The sequence below is a fragment of the Mauremys mutica genome, chromosome 24 (genome assembly GCF_020497125.1).
Source record: "Mauremys mutica isolate MM-2020 ecotype Southern chromosome 24, ASM2049712v1, whole genome shotgun sequence".
Classification (NCBI taxonomy): Eukaryota; Metazoa; Chordata; order Testudines; family Geoemydidae; genus Mauremys; species Mauremys mutica.
Window position 1 is genome coordinate 9,299,103 of NC_059095.1, and position 18,136 is coordinate 9,317,238.

At 43.6% G+C, this 18,136-nt stretch overlaps 1 protein-coding gene across 7 annotated transcripts in view; it reads left to right on the forward strand.

The window, feature by feature from the left end:
• Nucleotides 1-18,136, forward strand: part of ACSBG2 (acyl-CoA synthetase bubblegum family member 2) — a 55,917-nt gene that overhangs the window by 25,113 nt on the left and 12,668 nt on the right. For 2 of the 7 annotated variants that reach the window (XM_044998270.1, XM_044998271.1), the window contains exons 2-8: nucleotides 5,423-5,540; nucleotides 11,790-11,869; nucleotides 12,419-12,657; nucleotides 13,871-13,959; nucleotides 14,841-14,961; nucleotides 15,815-15,895; nucleotides 16,733-16,882. In XM_044998270.1, coding sequence (XP_044854205.1) covers nucleotides 5,423-5,540; nucleotides 11,790-11,869; nucleotides 12,419-12,657; nucleotides 13,871-13,959; nucleotides 14,841-14,961; nucleotides 15,815-15,895; nucleotides 16,733-16,882 — 878 coding nt within the window. The other 5 variants (XM_044998268.1, XM_044998269.1, XM_044998272.1 and 2 more) reach the window with 5 other exon arrangements.

Below are 18,136 nucleotides of genomic sequence, written 5' to 3' on the forward strand. Positions count from 1 at the left end.
TTGTTGTTTAATACATTTTAGTTTAGTTAATAAGAATTACAGAAATTTTCCATCATATGTCATGGGGGGCCTGAGGCTGGATCACTGTAAGGGAACTGTGTTTGGACGTCTGAGTAACCAGTAACGTAATAAAGAAGCTGTTTGTTCTGGTTTGGTGAATCTAAGTACTGGAATATCCACCAGCTTTTTGGGGATTGTCTGCTCCATTCTTTGCAGTTCACCATAATTGAGTAACCACAGCTGGCTCCCCACTAGGACCCGGTAACAGTAGTATAGTTGTGCTTGGATGCACACTACCACAGGTTAACTGGGCTTTTGGATCAGAACCACCCACTTTCCAATATCAAAATTAGATTGACGAGTTTAATGGTTAAAAATCAGTTACAGTGAAGGATCCATGATCAAGATCCTGACAGGAAAAAGCCTGGAACTGTGCTTACAGAGAGGGTTGTATTTTAAGCAAACGGCCCCAGAGCAGGAACTGAAATCTGTTAATTGCCAGTGATAAGGAAGCAGACCCAGTGAAAATGCTTGCGGTGAGAAACCAGCAGCTAGAACTTGAACAAAAGCAGCAACCAAAAAAAGGCTGATATAGAAAGAGAAGCTGCGGAAAGAGTGCCTGTGTTTTGAACATGAACAAAAATGGCATATTCGATTGCAGGAACTAGAAGCAAAGGCAAAAGTGGACAGACTTAAGCTCCAGTTCAAGAGAACAAAGGAACAGGAACTGTATCATACAGAAAAACAAGTTCCTCTCAACCAATATGGGGATAGAATCTATCCAGTTTGTGACAATATTGGTGTGTTTGACACGAAGCTGTGTGTGTAACCAAATTTACCTCCAACACTCCCCCTTTATGCAAATACTTTTACTGTGACTCAGGTGAAGGTAATCCCATAACTTGTGCAAAAAATGTAAAAGTCAATGGTAAAAGCTGTTTAGGACAAAATACAACTAACACTCTCTTGTTAAAACAGATTTTGTCAGAGGAAGATTTACCAAATCAGAGTATGAGTATTGTAATCTTCTGGATTTACTGAAAGTGTGCCTTTAACCAGAATCCATATTGAATGGAATGGTGGTAAACATTAGGCAATAGCTTCCTTACACCAGCTATAACTTAAGCATCTTTTGATTGGGGATGATAAAACTTTGGTCAGTCAAGTTGATGACATAAACCAGTTACAGGAAAGAAATAATCCCTGAACCGGTGTCTATTAAGGGCAAGAATTTGCCTATGGAGGGTTTCTCCAAATGTTTGTCTGAGGAAGATGGCTGTTCTTCTGCGCAAAGAAGCAGTGTATATGTGGAAAAAATTCCTATGTCTGTCTAGTGTCTCAGAAGTGAATCTGGCATTAGATAAAGTTCAGGGAAATGTTTCTCTAAAGCAGATTAAAGTTGGTGATCATGTTAAACCCCTAACTGAGGAAGAAAAGGGTACAGTCTTGGTAAGTGATGGATTGTTGGCAAGGTTAGTGGAACCCAAGTACCCCATACCTTACCTGTGACCAGTGTGGAGAATTATGACAGTGAAGGATACAATTAAAGCCCAGGAAGGAAGTGGTCCTAAGATTGTGTCTGCTAGGGATGATATTGCAACTAGGTTGTATCCAGTTGATGCCATAAATAGCTCCCAGAATTGCTTGGTCTCTAGTGCTTCTATTTTGCCTTTTGCTAGCATGTTGCTGGGTAAAGATGTGAAAACACTGTCTGATCAGGGTGATGTGATATAGCTAGGGCACAAAAGCATGAAGGTAACTTGACTGTTACCTACTGACAGTGTGGAAACTTGTAGCAGGAAAGAATGTTTTTAAATCTAACTATGAAGTCTAGCAGGTTTTTTGTTTGCTTTCAGTTGTGGACATAAATAAAGCTCAGAGCCTGTTGCAGTGCATGATATTGCAGAAGGAAATGAATTTCTGGGTGAAGTCTTTAAAAAGGAATTGTTTCCACTGACTCTTAATGGGCCATTGTTGATAGTAATCTTTCTCTCTTCTGAGGAAAGTGTTGGTACCTAATGGACAGAATCTTTCAAATGTGTATAAATCCACTGGCCTTGCTTCAGAAAGACCCAGTGTGGATAGCTTAGAAAAGATTTCATTTGAAATCAAAATTGTTAGGGAGTTTAAACAGCCCTATAAGCTTAACCAGTTTGGGGGGGGCGGAAATGTTGTTGAAACATAAAGAATCAACATGGAGACATTCAACTAAGCAGCCTGTGACTCAGGTAGTGAGGAAAGATCTGGTTACTGGCTTCCCCCCAGAGCAGAATAGCCTTAACTGAATTCACAAGGGTGCAGGAGAGAGCAGGCAAACTCTCATCTCTAGATATTTTGGATATGACTTGTAGTCTCTTAGTGGACTTGACATCTGAGTCCATGTGGAAACAGAGGTTGGTAATGCCTCTCCTGCTGACATAACGTGCACACCAGCACTTTTGCCGGCAAAACTTATATCAGTCTGGGGGGGTGGTTTTTCATACCCATGACCGACAAAACTTTTACTGACAAGTGGTGGTGTAGACAAAGCCCTCTGTTCAGTTACCCAATCCAGTGGCTAAACATTGACAAATTGTTTAAACTACTTGCGCTAAATGAAATGAAGGCAGAGAAATATCAGTCTTTCTTAAATGATCATATTAAGAATTTATACAAGGGCAGCCAAGTTATTTACCAACAGTTGTGCTACAATTAGCACAACTATGGTAACCTTTTAAAACACTATTTTCACCAAGCTAGGTAAGTTATACACTTCAGATTTATAGGTAACTTAATACCTGAGCAAATATTTGTTACTGGTGTGGTGAAGAAGTGACTAGATGTTCTAAATGGAACCATGTAAGGAAATGTGTAACTCAGTAAAACTGTAACTATGGCTTTGATTTCCTAAGGGAGTTAAGTGCTCAAAACCCACTGAATTTCAATGGGATGAGGACCTAACACCCTCAGACTCCCTTGGAAATCCTAGTCTATATGGATAACTAGGATATTAAGCCAGTTTCTTCCGTGAAAACTCCTTGCCCAACTTTATTTCACTTACTCTTCATGTGCTCAGGTGGGGTGTGTGGTTTAGAAACCCCAGATACTTACTTACAGTTTCACTGGGATGAATCTACTTTGCCAGCAAACATACAGGGAGCAAGACTTTATAATGCTCGTAGGTCCATGCTCTTCCTCATATGTTATGGAGTCGCAAGGTCTGGTCTAGGCCCAGCCAGTAACCATCTCCAAGAGTGACCCCTTCTAGTGTGCCAGACCCCAAGCACCCACATGGGCCTGCCCCTGTGGAACTAAGTACTCAAGACTGGGCCTTCTTTCATTGCTCCCTGCAGCAAATCTAGCCAAGCCAAACTACTGCAGGAGACTTGTATTGTGCCACTTTGGGGCACAATGCTGGGGGGTGGTGGGGTGGTTTTTGATTTTGTGTTTTTGTTTACAGTAACACAGGCTGCCTTTCCTAAAACAATGTATCTGTCTATGCCAGGTGACTTAAACAATCTGCTAATCCTTAGGTTAGCACAGAGAGGCAGAAGTTAAGCCATATACCTCCCTGGTCAAACCAGTGCCATGAGGACCCAGCCAAGCTGTGATGGACTCCATCTCTGGCATGCACGTGCTCTCTCTCTCTTCTCTCCCTCTGACCCCATTCCCTCTTTTGTTCCCCAGGTCTGGGCTCCTGAGCCTCTCCAAAAAGTTCCTTTCTTCAAGTCACCTGACACCTTGTTCTCCAGTTTAAGTCACAAGTTCCACTTACTGGGGCTTCCTGCTGTTTAGATGTTTGTGCTCAGTCATTGAGGTGTCTCGGTCTTGCTGGATGTTCTGATTTGACTTGGGGTCAGTTTGAGCCAGTCTTTAATGACCTAGCACTTCCACTCAGACCATCAGGTGACACACCTTCATGCTTCCTATGCTGTTTGAGCAGGAGACTTAAACTTTTTTACAATGCAAAGTGCAGAGGGAAACCGAGACACAAAGGCTTCATAACAGATATTTCAGAGAATTCCCATATTGTCACACCTTATCTCCCATGCTGGTGGCTTGACTGTCCTCCTATCTCTTAACTCCTGTAAGAATTTCCTGCTGGGATAAGAGTCTAGCATACTATAGATTGGCCATGGTGAAGTAGCCGTACAGTATATTTTGAAGAGTTGTTCTGATGCAGCAAAGTGATTCAGAGCCACTACTACCCTCTTCCCACAGTTCAGCAGACTCTGCTTCATGACTAGCTAGAGGAAAGCAATCAGCCCTTAACCTAAAATTCAGATACATGGTTTTTTATGCTATCAGTGGTGCCTTATATTGACAACTTTAAAGTTGTTGCAACGTCTTGCATGATAAAAAAAAAAAAAACTAATATATTAGTATGGTGAAGTATGACTCTTAAAGGAGTAAACAGGAATGTGTTTTCCTCCTTTTTATAGGATGATTTTCTTCTGAGCAAATAAAGCCCAACCCAAATATCCTGAGTTTGAGGCCTATGTACTGACTAATGCAAAGCTCAAGTAAAACTGACCCTTCTTCTAGCATTAGGTTAATTTAGATGCACAAACTCAACCTTTAAGACAAAATAGCGATACACTCACTTAATGCTGACTATGAAACCCACTCAGGAAGAAGGCAGCTACTAAACTGTCATTATTACAAAAATGAATTGTGCACACTTTGTGTTCAAATGTAATGGACGCTTTGCATGCAAGGGCTCTCTTGACTGCCTAAGGTACAGTAACCCTGTTGCTGTGACCACATCACAGCTGCTGTGAACATGTTCCAGGCAGGAAAAAGGAAACTATCCAGCATCCTCTAAGAAAGTAATTGCATGTGCTGGTGTTGCAGGGGGGAGGCGGAACAAACACATGATCAGCCTTTCCATATAAGGAGAAAAGTGGGGTGATGGGCTACTTCCAATTGCAATGCAGAGAACACATGACATAAGATGCTATCGCTCTTCCTGGTGGGCGCTAGTTTAAAAATAAAGGATGTTACACATCTGTGCTTATGCTGACACTGCCGAGGAGAAGGACTGGACAAAAGCACAGACAATGCACTGTGTGACTCTAAACCATAACTCTGGTTAGGTTTTTTTGGGGTTAAAATCTAAATTCAGTATTTCTGGCTAAACAGTGTAGGATATAAATGGGAACCTTTTAATGAAATGTTCAAAATTGTAAGCAGTTCAACTAAAGACTGTTTTAAAAATGAATTGGGGGGGAATTTAACAATTCTTAAATCTCATAGAATATATTCTATAGTGCCATCCTACTACTGGACCAGATAAAGAATCTTATTTTATCTTTGCAAATACAAATATTGCTGCCTTCAGTGACAGTTGTTTGAATTGGCTTATTCAGATAACACAATGTTGACGAACTGGTTTCCTTAAAGCTGTTTTAAACTATCACTTTGTCACTTTAATCTTTTGCAGGGACAATGCTGTCTGAATCAGAAATGGGTACTGTATTGGCAGATGCAGCCTCTAACCTGGATGTTCCAGTGTCGTGTGAGGTGTCTCTTAGTGATGTCATGGTGAACTCTCCATCCAGGTTTGTCCAGGTTCTTTTTTTAATTTTTTTAATTTTTTAAATTCTACTTGGATTAATTCCCTTTTGATTGACAACTGATAGTTTCCATGATCTAAATTAACATGGGCTTGTACTATTAAAATCTAATGCTGTGAGGAAGTAAAAGCAGAATAGAACTTGCTTTACATAGTGCAGTGACTAGCTTCTGAAATGCACCAAATGCCTAGTGTATGTTCAAAAAGCATTCTGTACAGGCAGACTGAACTTCTCTTATAAAAGAGTATACATTTAATGTTAACTCTCTGGCAGAATTTATATTTGTAGAAAGGCATTGGCTATTTGTGTCTAATACTTAGCACTTCTGTATTACAGAATGTTGCTATAGTGTAAACAAATATTGGCTGTTTGCAGGGAAATCTCCAGGATGTAGGAAAGTACATCTTGTTTGTCCCTCATATGAGGGAAGTCATGGGGATCTTTGCTGCACAGAGGTGGGAAATCACTGTGCAGCTCCCACTGAGGACATGGACTCAGTGGTGAGGCTGCACCCAACCCTGACATGCGCAAGGACCCCAGAAACACCCCTGCCCCTCCGGGCTAGGTGTGGGCAGGCAGGATCCAAGAGTGGAGGGGCTTGGGGGGGGGGGGGGATCCAGGTGTGGGTTGAGAGGGCTTGTGTGGGGCAATCTGGATGTGGGTGGCTAAGTGGGGGATCCAGGTGTGCGGGGCAGGGGGTTGGGTGCATGGGCTTGTTGGGGCAGGGGTCTGGGTTCATTGGTGATGGGACTCTACAGGGGGTCCAGGTGAAGGTGGGTGGGGATCAGTGGGGTAGGGATCTGGGTGCAGGTGGCTCAACTGGGTGGTCCAGGTGCAGGAGGAATGGAGCTTATTAGGGTGGGGGGTGAGGTTCAGCAGGAGGGTCTGGATGCATGGGGGTTGGGCAGATGAAGGAGCATTTCCCTGTACAGGGATCCCTCCCCTTGCAGCTGAGGAATGATGGGTGCAGGAAGCAGGGGCAGTTTGCAGAGCTTCCTGCGGCTGGATGAGAAATCTTAGGGTGGGTGTGACCCAGCCCCGGATGCCGTGCAGGGGAACAGGAAGTCCCGTCCTCCCCAGCCCAGCCAGGACTAGCAGCTGAGCCAGGCGCAGGGTAGGAGCCACCAGCTGGGTCTTCCCCAGTCCTGTCCCCTGCCCCACAGTGATTTACATCTGACAGCTGCCCTGAAACATACTGCTGGGGAGGGGAGGGTGACCAAATAAGACATGAAATATTGGGACCTGGGGGGGTGTCACTGGTAGCGGAGCAAAAAACAAAAACCCGCCAGAGCATAGGAAAAACTGGTGGGGGTTGAGCACCCACTGGCAGCTCACAGCACCAGCTCACCTCCACCTCCCCTGAGCGGGCTGCCGCATCCTGCTTCTCCCCCCTCCCTTCCAATGCTTGTGCTGCCATACAGCTGATTTGTGCAAGCCTGGGAGGGAGCGGGGAGGAGGAATGCGGCATGCTTGGGGAAGAAGTGAGGCCAGGGTAGGGATTTGGGGAGGCATCCAATGGGGCAGGGGCAGGGCTGAGTTGGGGGAGAGGGCGTGAGCCCCTTCTGCCTGGGTGCCAGAGTGCAAAATATTGGGACAGTGTGTGTCCCAACCAAACATCGGTCAGAATGCGGGACAAACAAGTAAATATTGGGACAGTCCTGATAAAATCGGGATGTCTAGTAACCCTAGGGGAGGGTCATATGACCACTCCTGTGGCTTCTTTTCTTGTCATTTTTCTGTGGTGTTTGAGGTGAGAACTCTGTAGCTGGTCAGGTGAACCTATGGTCTGCTAGGACTCCCTGGCCCATAAAACCCTCCCTAATTTAGATGGCCTGGAACAAAGATTTGTGCATAGCCTTGAACCCTAGCCAATGGGGAAGTGCCTTGCAAAAGAGTTTAATCTTCAGTTAAGGCTGATTTAAGCAGAAGATTATATTTCATTCACACTTGCTCCTGCATAATTATAGCATAAAGGTCCTTGTCAAACCAACTGCTGCTGGAGAAGTTGGGATCTTTTTTCCCAAAGGAGCTTTAGAATTAGGCTCCCAAATCCAATGAAATTAGTGGGATTTAAGTGCCAAACTCTCCAGAGACTCCACCTAAAATCTTGTTGCTTTATTTGAAGCCCATGGAGAGAGCCTGAAAATCTCAGGCCAAATCAAAAGGAAACCTTGTGCTGTGATAGTATGTGTTTGTGTACTCCAGTGCCACAACCTGCTAGAAAAACCACCCACATCTTGCTAGTGAATATCAAACCATGTTAGCCCTGTGATAGTTTCCCAAACTTCTTTCCATTAATAAGCTACCTCATTGTACTGTTAATAGAGTAAATTTTACTAGTTGCAAATACTGCAACACTGCCCCTCCTATTTTCTTAATGATGTGGCCTTACTGCTTGATCCATAAGATTCAGTAAGTATGACCAGTCTGGCTTTTCAGTGGTTCTGCATCCATTTAGCAGTATTAATATATCCTCTGCTAGCTTACATCTACCAGATGCCCTAGCAAGTAGTGAAGTTTCTGCCACCTCTCATTGGCCTTCAGTTTTATGTACCCACCTGCCTGATTAAAGCAGTCCTTAGTCTGTCTTCCCCCTCCCCCTTGCTTTCACCTCCTAAACTACTCTCAAATGCACAACCACTTCAGCAAAATGAACTCTTAGTGACGGTTACCCATGCCAATCTGTCAATAGAAGTACAAATTGATATGAAGTGTACTTTATGCTGGCCCCACAGCTAAGACTCCATAGCTTGCAGAGCAAGCTAAAGGGACAGACTTGATTACTTCCTCCTTTCCTGATTCTGGATTGGAAACATAGTGGGAGAAGCAAGCTTTGTTTTATTGTGCACTGTCAAAATAGCTACCTTAGACTTAATTGCAGTGGTTTGAAAGACTAGAATCTGTTTAAATCCTTCTATTTTGGTGGATCTTGGGAGAATAGCCTCCAAATACAGCAATTGTGCACCCACCCATGGAACACTAGGGATGGGGACAAGAACTTAACTTTACTGATTGTCACTGGTTTTGAATGTACTAACTGTAAAATGTCAACACTTGTGTTTAACTCCCCTCCTCCTTCCATCTGCTTGACTGGCAATTAAAACAGTCACCTCTATACTGTAATGAACAAGCTTGTTCATTTTTACAGTGCGATACACATACTGGCATTTGAGGTGCTATGGTTTTTCTCCAGAAAACTACATTTTAAGAACCGTTCAATTTCTCTTCCAAAAGGGGGAAAACTAGAAGTTTGGGGTGGGGGGCAGAATTCTGACTGAATCAGGAACAGAAACACGCCTGGGACCAACATTCTCTCATACCAAAGCCAACAGCTAAAACTACAGACCTGTCTACAGGCAGTCATGTGCCAGGACTCTTGTATGTCACAATGATCTGGCTACGATTTGCTATTTCTATAGCAACAGTTAGTGTCCTAGTGACCCTGCCTGCATGTAGGGTCAAAGTTGAAATCTAGAGCCAGGGACAGCCTAGAATTCAGAAGTCAATGATGTCATAAGAACCTAGTGAATTCTAGAAGACTGGCATTTGCTCAGAAAATTCTCTGGAAGTGGACATCGAGGGATACCCTCACTTGAAAACTGTGGATCAGTACTTAACAGAACAAAAGGTGGGACTCTTCCCCTAGCTGAATTCTCACGGAGAAGAGTGATGGTTCAGTACTGACATGAAGTGCTCACCTGCCTATGAACCCACAGTGATGTCAGAGTGACGGATTTTAGAGAAACAGGAAGGCAACTTGAGAAGGCAAGATAAAAGGGAATATTCAATCCCTGGGGGCGGGGAGGGGGAATTACTTTTATTTAGATTATCTGGCAGTCATGGCTGACTAATACGAGTTAAGGTGACTGTATGAATGGCGTGTTGTAGAGTGCAGGGGAGCAAGTACCATCCATATGACTACTAGGAGAGCAGGACCGTTATACTTGTAGCTCAAGGGATCTCATTCTGGTGAGTGGTACATGGGTCCCCAAAGGCCAGGCCAGACTTCAGCTTCCAGTTAAGTTATCTGGAAGGTGAGGTATGTGACTGCTGGCAGATTCTTCATTATGCCAAACATATCTGGCTAATGAGGGCAGAGAATGAAGGTCTGATAAATAAACCTGTCTTGGAGAAGAAGAATACCAAGTCTCTCCATTCCTATCAGCAGCCATGAGGGTACAGTGGAGTTCACTTGCTCCCCATCTGCTACAAAAGTTGTCTTCCAGCAAGGTTGAAACTGGAGGAGAGCTGTTGCCCAGCACCATGATGGGATGACCCCTTAACCATTATGGTGATGACTCAATTAACTATAGTTAAGGCTATGTTTTAGTCGCTTCTAGTTTTAGTAAGTCATAGACAGGTCATGGCTGGGGGTGTGGGCTCTGGGGTGGAGCTGGGGATGAGAGGCTCAGGACTGGGGCAGGGGGTTGAGATGCTGGGGGTGCAGGCTCCAGGGTGGGGCCAGGGATGAGGGGTTTAGGGTGCAGGCTGGGGGGAGGAATCTCTCCCCACTGCAGCCCTGAGTGCCTGCATGGCACTTAATAGGCTGTTGCATAGCTTAGAGGGAACTTTAGCCTGTGACCTGTCCATGACTTGTACTATACCCAGACTAAATATTGGGGGGGCACCACGAGTGCTGTTGGGGGAGTTAGCGGGGCTGGCAGGTTCTGTCCCTCCCATAGCTTCTAGCTCTGTGCTGCCAGCACCACAGCTCCCATAGGCTGGGAATTGCAGTCAGTGGGAGTGGCGGAGACAGTGCACAGAGCTAGGAGCTGAGGGAGGAAGGGACATGTTGCCACTTCTGGGGTGGCCCCCCCAAGGTAAGTGCTGCCCAGAGCCCTCGCCCACTCCCACACCAAATCTCCTCCTGTTGCTGGGGGGCAGGCGGGCAGTGGCCTGAGACTGCCCCAGCAGCAGCTGGTGCGAATGCCCCATGGGCTGCCTGAGCTTGGGCTGCCCCAGAGCGAGCCACACCAGCTGCTACAGAGGTCACGGAAAGTCATGACCAACTCACAGCCTAACTATGTAGCTTGCCTGACTCACTCGAGCTCTGATCATTGCCTCAAAGTTATGTCTAAGACTAAGTTGACCATAAAAATGGTGAGACACTAGTTAGGTGGCTATTTCAGCCACATAACACAGGTATCAAACATTGTATGATTTGTGAGAAGCTACTTCCATGGCTTTTTGGAGGAGATGGGGACTTGTGGGGGGGGGGGCAGGTGTAATGTTCTAAAAAAGCATCTGGAGATGCATGGTGGGCTAGGAAGAGATGTCAAGACACTATTGAGGCAAACAGTTAATGGGTGGCTTTTCTTTTGAAGCATGAATGTTTATATCCCACAGGTCCATAAGATGGAATGCAAGAGATCCTCTGAGTCACATAAAAGAGAATTTTGACTCCTACCACATGATGCCAGATGTGTCAACCTTCCCTTAATGGACTAACCAGACCAAAGGGATTTCTTTCACCTTCCTTTGATACATCTGACATGTGGTGGTTTCTGTTGACTATTGATGGCCTGAAGCATACTAGAGTTTGAGGAAAAAGCTGTGTTGGAGGTTGTGAAAATTTACCTACTTTCAGGCAGCTGAATCCTTCTGAGGGAAGTTGGGGGGCCTCTTAGGGACTTTCATGAGAGTGCTGGGTGACCACTAATCTGAGTGGTAAGGAGGGAAAGCTGCTGGGGCCAAGTGTCCTGGATTGGCTCTCTCTGTAGTAGTGAGTAGGGAAGACCTGTTCCCTAGAAGGAGCAGAAAAGAGATCCTCCACTTCTGGCATCTGCTTTTTTAAGTCCACAACTTGGGAAGTCCTTTTTTTCTTTTTTCCAATTGTGCCAGTCTTCCTAGCTGCCAGTGGATGCCAAGCTTATGAGTTCACCCACAGCTTGCCTGGAAATGCAAGTAATCAGTTCATGTTAGGGTCAAAATCAGTTGTGTTCCAACTTGTGTTAACAAAAACACTTTGGATTTAGATTGTAAACTTTTTGAGGCTGGGACTGTCTTGCTATGTTAGCCCCATATACACTGTCAGTAAAAGGAACAACAAACTCAAATTCAGAATATTGGGGACCAACAATATAGTAGGAAAATCCTCCTCCTGGTATCAAGGGATTAGCATAACTAAATTATGAAACTGTGAAAAGAATATCTGAGAACTGTGAGAATATGCTGTACACTTAGGTCAATGTACTAAAATAACATCCAATACTTAATACTTGCTATTGCTTGCAGAACTGTTGAGGACCATAGTGCTGAAATAACTGAAGAGACTAACACTGAGGAATCTCAGCTAGATATGTTTAGATCCAAAGGTAAGCAAAGGAATTTGTTATAATCATTTGTTATAAACTATGAAATAAGTTGCTCTAAACTTTTTTTAAAATTGTTGCCTTCCAAAATTGTATGCTATAAAACCAAAGAAACTTAACCTGCAGGATGGTTTCTCAGGAGACAATGCTGAATTTAGCTTGGGTTGCAGTGGTGGTGGTCCTCAGGGAGGGTAAATGTTACACTACACTGTGTGCCAGTGGATAAGCCCCTTGGGGCAGAGGCAGTGAATGAGTTTGGCCTCCATAGGAGGGTGCCAGCTGGTCCTGTACAAGCATCTTTTGGCAGACTAGCACTCTCCTTGTTAGAGGGCACGTGAAAGTAGTAGTGGGAGGGAGAGGTTTCAGGTTCCCCGTTTTGTTCTTTTGCACAGTTTGAATATAGTTCAGGTTTCAGCAAAACTCCAGTCTCAAAATAGAATCTGACCTACCTGCCAACTTGCCCAAAGTACAAAACAAGTGACAATTCACATTGGCAGAAGGAAATCTAAATGCAAGGCATTACATTAACACCTTTATTTTATTAAATTCTAGCTTCATCCCCTGCCTCAGGCCTATGGACAACACGACGGGATGGAGAAGTTAAACTAAGGCTAGAACAACAGGGTATTGGTAGTGAGACACCAAAAACTGTTCATGAACTATTCCAGGAAGCTGTTAAAAAATATGGTGACTATTTTGCCCTTGCATCAAAGAAGGGTGACAAGTGGATAAAGCAAACTTATAAGCAATACTATGAGGAATGTCGGAAGGCAGCAAAAAGCTTTATTAAGGTATGTCTTGTAGAACTTTTATTTACCCATCCACTGTCACTCTGTAATGGATATACATAACATTCCTCAAAGGAACTTAAACTCCAAACCTGGCTTATTCTGTTATGTAACTTTTTTAGCTCTAAAAATGTGGGTTATTTCTGGACACATTTATTATTTAAATGTTTAATTTCCCTCCACATTCAAAAATTCAAGACAACCTTACAGAACTCTCAGACTTACCAGCCAAGCCTCATTCTATTGTGTGTACTCTGCTGCGATAACTAATGAGAACCAAGGATGTGATTGTTCTGGAGAGTGTTATCTTTCAAGTCTGGTTCCAAGAGGTCAGGCTGCTATTAGACTTCTCAGCTTCTGGCAGGGGCTTCTGCTTGACAGTGCTGTCACTATATGTGAGTGTCTCCTACTGTCCATGAAATGTTTTGTCCGTTTATAAAAATCTCAAAACGAAGGAAATAACCAAACTGGAAAAAGTGACCTTTGTATATGAGTGAAAAGTTGCTTCAAAACTTTGTTTCAGTTACTGATAGTCACATTTTTTAATTAAAAAATGTGACTAACTTTCAAAGTAACTATGTAAGGTACTAAATGCAAGTGTCTCCTACTAATTTTGTTTCTGCCATTTTTTAAATTTGCCTAAGTCCACAGAGGGAGCTGATTTCTGTCTAGATTAAACTCAGGAGTTCTGATTCCTGATCTGGTCTTTAAACTATAATGTATCACTTCATGCCAATGAAGTGGTCTTATTGCACTTGCTGGAAGTCTGCATTTGCACTTTGTGTCAGCATTGAACAAAACGCAATATCTTAAGACTAAATTTAAACAACTTGTGTGTTGGTTCTGTGCTAATCCTTCAGGGAATTTCTTTAATGTGAATCCTAAGGCCATGTCTATACTACCACTTTATGTTGGAAAAACCATGTTGCTCATGAGTGTGAAAAAACACACTCCAGCAACCTACATGTCATTGGCAAAAGTGGTGGTGTGCACAGGATTATGTTGGTGGGAGAAGCTGCTACCACCGCTTGTTGAGGTGGTTTTATGTCAACAGGAGAGCTTTCTCCTGTCAGCATAGAGCGGCTACACAAGTCCTCTTACAACGCACCAGTACAGCTGTGCCACTGTACACTTGCTAGCGTATGGCTTAACTCATTTTAAGGCATTTAATTTTCCAGGAGAAATAAGTCCTATCCTATCTGATCTTTGTTTACAGTTGGGATTGGAGCGTTTCCATGGAGTGGGCATTTTGGGATTTAATTCTGCAGAGTGGTTTATTGCTGACATTGGAGCTATTCTTGCTGGGTAAGAAACCAATTTAGCTTGCACTGGCACTGTAAAGACTATTACATTTTCAGATGCCAATAGATGTTAAAAACATGATGAAACAATTGTTGATGTCAAAGCCTCTAAACAAATTTAGCTACAAATAAAGAGTAGACTCTAGATTATACCTCTTTAACGATCATTAGTACCTCTAATAACAAATGAACAAGCCAGACTAGAGGGATACATGTATAGCTTGATTAGAGCAGGGGTTCTCAAGCTTTTTCCGAGCCCCTCCCCCCCACATAACTAGTTTTCTGCATATAAAAACCAGGGCCAGTGTTAGGGGGTAGCAAGCAAGGCAACCCACCACAGGGAGCTCCACAGAGCTAAGTTGCTCAGGCTTCGGTTTCCACCCGGGATGGTGGGGCTCAGGGCCTCAGGCTTCAGCCCCATGCAGTCGGGCTTCAGTTTTCTGCTCTGGACCCCAGCGAGTCTAATGCTTGGCGGACTCCCTGAAACCTGCTCGTGGCCCCTGGTTGAGAGCCACTAGATTAGAGGACGTTGTGGTTCCATAACACTGAGCTGAAGCAATAATATGCTAGTCTGAAAGATTGTTTCATTGCACTTCATGTTGGGGAGGGAGGGGACTACTAGGCCTGTAATTGAGCTGAGGTTCTGCAAAGACAATCTAGTATATTGTGGCTCCTGGAAACACAAATTATAAATCTTCATTAATGGAATCTTAATTTCTAGAACTTAACACAAAGGAAGTAGTCTCCTTACGAAAAAGGAGTTTAGATTAATCTGTCTTTACATCCTGGAGCACTTTTCCAGGTGGGAAGGCTCTTCTGTAGAGAAGCCAACTTCTGGGGCTGAAATCCTTGACTAGTTACCCTCTAACTCTGATTTATTTATAGTGGTTTTGCTGTTGGCATCTACACCACAAACTCTCCTGAAGCCTGCCAGTATGTAGCAGAGAACTGTGGCGCTAATATCCTGGTTGTGGAGAATCATAAACAGCTGGAGAAAATCCTAGAAGTAAATATCTTTTTATAGAGTTAAGGGGTGGCAGTGGCATATGGAAAGCATTTGGCTGGGTTAGTCAAGCAAGTATTTAAATTACATCCCTAGCTCTACTGTAGGGTGTGTTCCCTCTCTTCTAGTCATTTATTCTGGCAAACCAAGAAATGCCGGTTGTTTCTGGGCTGGGGATGGAAGGGGACTTGACAGTACAGCAGATGGCAGAACTCCCACTTCCCCCTGCAATTTCAACTGCACCTGGTGTGTGTAGCACTCTAAAGGGATAAGGTGGAGTGTACACACTCACTAATGCTTGCAGCCTTCCAGTGAGTGGGCAGGGAAACCAATTTGGGACTAGAGTGAAAAGGTGATTGCAATGGTCAATATGAAGACTGGAATCTCATTAAAACTGAAATTGGACAATCCAACCTGTGCTGTTACTTACCAGAGGTGGATGGGTGGAGGCTGGTAGCCAAAGCAACTTTGAAGGGAAGTTGAAGTTAAACACATGGTTTACACTCCTAGTCAAGGCTCTGAAACAGTCACAGAATACCACAAGCAAAAATTAAGCATCACTAAAAATAGCATGATGCTTTCTGGAAATCAAGGTGTTCCTGTAAAACTTCAGTCTGGATAATTTACTTTCTAACTACCTGAAGTTCCTCCAGTTCAAATAGTCCGAGAATCCTCTTGGATTCTCAATCATTAAGTAGCATTAATATTCTCCACTCCAAAGGTGGCTGCATTTTCAATTATGGATGAAGCTATTGTCTTCAGACTACATCAGAAAGTTCTGTTGCCTATTTCAAGCTGAAAGGAAGGTGCAAGAAACACTAGATTACTCTGATACCTTGCTTCCTCTTTACTGCAGGTTCAGCACAAGCTTCCTCTTCTGAAAGCAATCATCCAGTACAATGGAGAGCTTAAGGAGAAAAGACCAAATCTCTACACTGTAAGTAATGTTACTTAAGTAACATTTGAGGTGTTGCTTGCATACTAAATGACTCTGAATAACTAGCTACACTTTGCTGCTGCTAAGTACACCTTTCAACACTCAGCTGTAGTGAATAATACTGACTGTCCCACTGCCATCTCTCATGGCTCACCCATGGAGAGGCCCTACCCTGTTCATTGGGGTGGGGAAAGTTCTTGAGCTTCTATTATGTTCTTTCATTAATTGCTCACACTTGTATGCAGTGGATGGAGGTTGGGGGAATACTACAAGATAAGAATTCTCCACTCTCACAAGTGGTAACTTCACAACTGTGTAGCGTGGATGTAATGACTACACAGAAACCATGGAGAAGTAGGTCATTATCTCAATTCTCCTGGAGGGTCACCATTGCCAATAAAGCACAAAAATGGCTTTCCTGCAAGAGTTCCCAGTCCTATTTTTAAATAAGCCCTTAGACAAAACACATTCAAGACTCAATGAAAACATCACTCCAGCCCAGGAAGCTCCCGTAAAACTACTCCCGCAAAATGTGTCCGTCTCCATGTGTCAATAGAACAAAATCAATGCTGGGGCCACCCCCATATTTCTCTCATGCACACCCTGTATCCACAGCTGTATCCACTACTATAATTGAAGTGAATTCTTGATGGAAAGACCTCCATGGACTAAGTGAAGATATAATTAGATGTGTAAAACTATGAAATTTCACTGGAAAAACAGTTGTGGTCTTCACCAATTTAAATCCCTCCACCCACCCCACTCCTTCCAGACAGCTTAGTTGCATATGTGAAAGAGGGTATAAAGCCTGACCAAGCTCTTTACTTTTGAATGCAGTGGAGTGAATTTATGAGCCTTGGCAGTGACGTTCCAGATTCCCAGCTTGATAAGATCATTGAATCCCAGAAGCCTAACCAATGCTGTACACTGATATATACCTCAGGAACAACTGGACAGCCAAAGGGAGTTATGCTCAGTCATGATAATGTAAGTATTCTTGCCTACAAGTAAAAACTGCTATTGCCTTTCAGATTTTTCTGGGATGTTCTATTTTAAATAGTGTTGAGGTTGGAAGAATGGCCAAAATATTTTAACACTAGGACATAATTGAAACAAACACAAATTGACTTGGAAACGGCTTCTCTTTTCAAGACCACTTTTTTAGGCAAGATTTGTCAAAATTCATTTACTTCTGGTCAGAGTGAGGCAAATCTTGCCTATATTGTCATGTCCCACAAGTATATGTCCAAAGCACCCATGGCTTAGTCAGAATAGATCCCTGGGAAAAGAAATACTAGGCATATTTTGTCCTCTAAATACAGAGAACCATTTGTCACATTAGTGACAGACTAACTCTTCCATAACCCAGATCAGGACACTGAAACTGTTGCTGGGTTTCTTGTAGATTTAGTAGCAGTAATGAACAGTAGGGCCCAATAGCTAGCAAATTACAAAGAAGAGACATAAGAGCTGTGAGATCTAATGATCAGTGTACCCATTTTACAGAGCTTAACCTTGGCCAACATTCATGGGGGGGGGGGGGTGCGCTATTTTAATGAAATAAGACTAACACTCTCACCTTCCATCAATGGGATGGCAGAGCCACTAACCTAGACACTCCTCTCAATGGTGGCCTCTGCATAGAGGTGACAGAAATAATTTGGGATAACTTGTTTCCCTAGTATAACTAGTGCTGTTTTACACACCTTGCTGCTGACTAGTCTCAAAGTACACAAACGGTCAAATCAGGAGCATCTCATGAATCTGTTTGACTGTAGAATATGCATCTCCTATCAGGAAGTAAGGCGGGGGGGAATTGGAATCATGTTTTGCTAAGCGGGGGATGGGAACAGGGACACCGGCAAGGCTCTGGTGTCAGAGCTGGTAAGGGGGGACACATACTTGCTGGAAGTTCACCCCAATAAACATCGAGTTGTTTGCACTTTTGGACTTCAGGTATTGCTGCTCTCTGGACCAGGAAAGTGAGAGGGTAAAGGAATAAGCCCCCTAACATCTGTTTTGAGATTATACTTTGTTCAGCTGGTGAATCTCTTAAAATACCAAGAGAGCCTCTGAAAAGTGCAGTGCTTGGACTCAAGGGCCACACCTAATGTGTGTGAGGAAGGATAAGTATGGGTCAGACCAAAACTGAGGCTTTCGCCTAACTTCAAAAGCATTGGACAGGCTTGCTTTGTGGTCATGACTGTCTTCTGCGGGTGCAAGTTCATACAGTTTGCTTTT